This window comes from Empidonax traillii, unplaced genomic scaffold (assembly GCF_003031625.1).
Source record: "Empidonax traillii isolate 1590-97213 ecotype Southwest subspecies unplaced genomic scaffold, ASM303162v1 scaffold521:size443152, whole genome shotgun sequence".
Taxonomy (NCBI): Eukaryota; Metazoa; Chordata; class Aves; order Passeriformes; family Tyrannidae; genus Empidonax; species Empidonax traillii.
In genome coordinates, this window is record NW_020955714.1 from 201,480 (window position 1) to 203,366 (window position 1,887).

General features: G+C 47.3%; 1 protein-coding gene across 2 annotated transcripts in view; it reads left to right on the plus strand.

The window, feature by feature from the left end:
- HTR2A (5-hydroxytryptamine receptor 2A) overlaps positions 1 to 1,887 on the plus strand; it is a 28,227-nt gene that overhangs the window by 6,284 nt on the left and 20,056 nt on the right. Inside the window, exon 4 of one of the 2 annotated variants that reach the window (XM_027896967.1) lies at positions 1 to 105. The exons of the other annotated variant lie outside the window; for it this stretch is intronic. Within the exon in view, the coding sequence (XP_027752768.1) occupies positions 1 to 105 (105 nt within the window). The remainder of the gene's footprint in view (positions 106 to 1,887) is intronic. 2 annotated transcript variants of the gene reach the window in all.

The window sequence follows — 1,887 nt, forward strand, 5'->3', positions numbered from 1 at the left end:
CACTGGATCGCTATATTGCCATTCGAAACCCCATCCACCACAGCCGGTTTAACTCAAGAACTAAGGCTTTTGCCAAAATAATTGCTGTTTGGACCATATCAGTTGGTAAGTGAGGTAATATTTCAGCATGTAATTGCAGATTTCTACTTTTTGAGAGGATTTGACATATATACTGCAGTCTAAAACTTTATTCTCTGCCTGCAATATTTTGCTTTCAATAGTCTAAGAAGTGCTGTCATGTAGCAATTATGTAATGGAAATCAACGACAATGGGAAATGGAGGAGAACTGAGCAGCACCGTCACTAAATAATATATGAATATATGACACTGTCTCCCATAATAAACTCCTGAAAAAGCTGGCAACCCATGGCTTGGACAGGGGCACTCTCTGCTGGGTTAAGAACTGGCTGGAGGGCCGGGCCCAGAGAGTGCTGGTGAATGGGGCTGCATCCAGTTGGCGGCCGGTCACCAGTGGTGTTCCCCAGGGGTCAGTGTTGGGCCCAGTCCTTTTTAACATCTTTATCGATGATTTAGATGAGGGGATTGAGTCCATCATCAACAAATTTGCAAATGACACCAATTTGGGAGGGAGTGTCTACCTGCCGGAAGGCAGGAGGGCTCTGCAGAGGGATCTGGATAGACTGGAGAGTTGGGCTGATTCCAATGGGATGAAGTTCAACAAGGCCAAGTGCCGGGTCCTGCACTTTGGCCACAACAACCCCCTGCAGCGCTACAGGCTGGGCACAGAGTGGCTGGAGAGCAGCCAGGCGGAAAGGGACCTGGGAGTGCTGATCGACAGGAGGCTGAACATGAGCCAGCAGTGTGCCCAGGTGGCCAAGAAGGCCAATGGCATCCTGGCCTGCATCAAGAACAGTGTGGCCAGCAGGAGCAGGGAAGTGATTCTTCCCCTGTACTCAGCACTGGTGAGACCACACCTTGAGTATTGTGTTCAGCTCTGGGCCCCTCAGTTCAGGAAGGACATTGAGGTGCTGGAGCGGGTCCAGAGAAGAGCAACGAGGCTGGTGAAGTGACTTGAGCAGAAGTCCTATGATGAGAGGTTGAGTGAACTAGGGTTGTTTAGTCTGGAGAAGAGGAGGCTCAGAGGTGACCTCATCACTCTCTTCAACTACCTGAGAGGAGGTTGTAACCAGGTGGGGGTTGGTCTCTTCTCCCAGACAATCAGCGACAGGACAAGAGGGCACAGGCTTAAGCTCTGTCAGGGGAGGTTTAGGTTGGATATTAGAAAGAAGTTCTTTACAGAGAGAGTGATCAGGCATTGGAATGGCCTGCCCAGAGAGGTGGTGGATTCACCGTCCCTGGAGGTTTTTAAGATGAGGCTGGATGTGGCACTGAGTGCCATGATCTAGTAATCACAGTGGGGTTGGATCAGGGGTTGGACTTGATGATCTCAGAGGCCTCTTCCAACCCAGTTAATTCTATGATTCTATGATATCAGTGATAGGACTATTGCATTGAAGTTTGTTTTAAAGATGCGCCTATTTTTCATTTTGATTATCCATCATTACCCTGACATCTGAAAAGGATAAAGGTATATTAACTGAAAAAAAAAATTTTGCTGTTTTATTTAAGTCAGTCGTTCCCAGCTTCCTACTAGGGTAATTTACTTAAAGGTGTTTCTTATGGGCAGATCTTCCTGCCTTTCTTGGTGCATATGGTGGGGAATTTATGTGCCCTACTTAGGAGACAACAGATACTCTGTATAAAGTGTGAATGAAAGGAGTTTCTCCAGAGGACAGTTCAGAGTTACAGTCTAAAATCAATGTTCTGAATGACCCAGCACATGAATCTCTTTTTGAACTGGCAAAACCCAGACCTCCAAAACTAGGCATGGGAGCATTGCTCTTCCATTCCCATGGTGGCAGCAC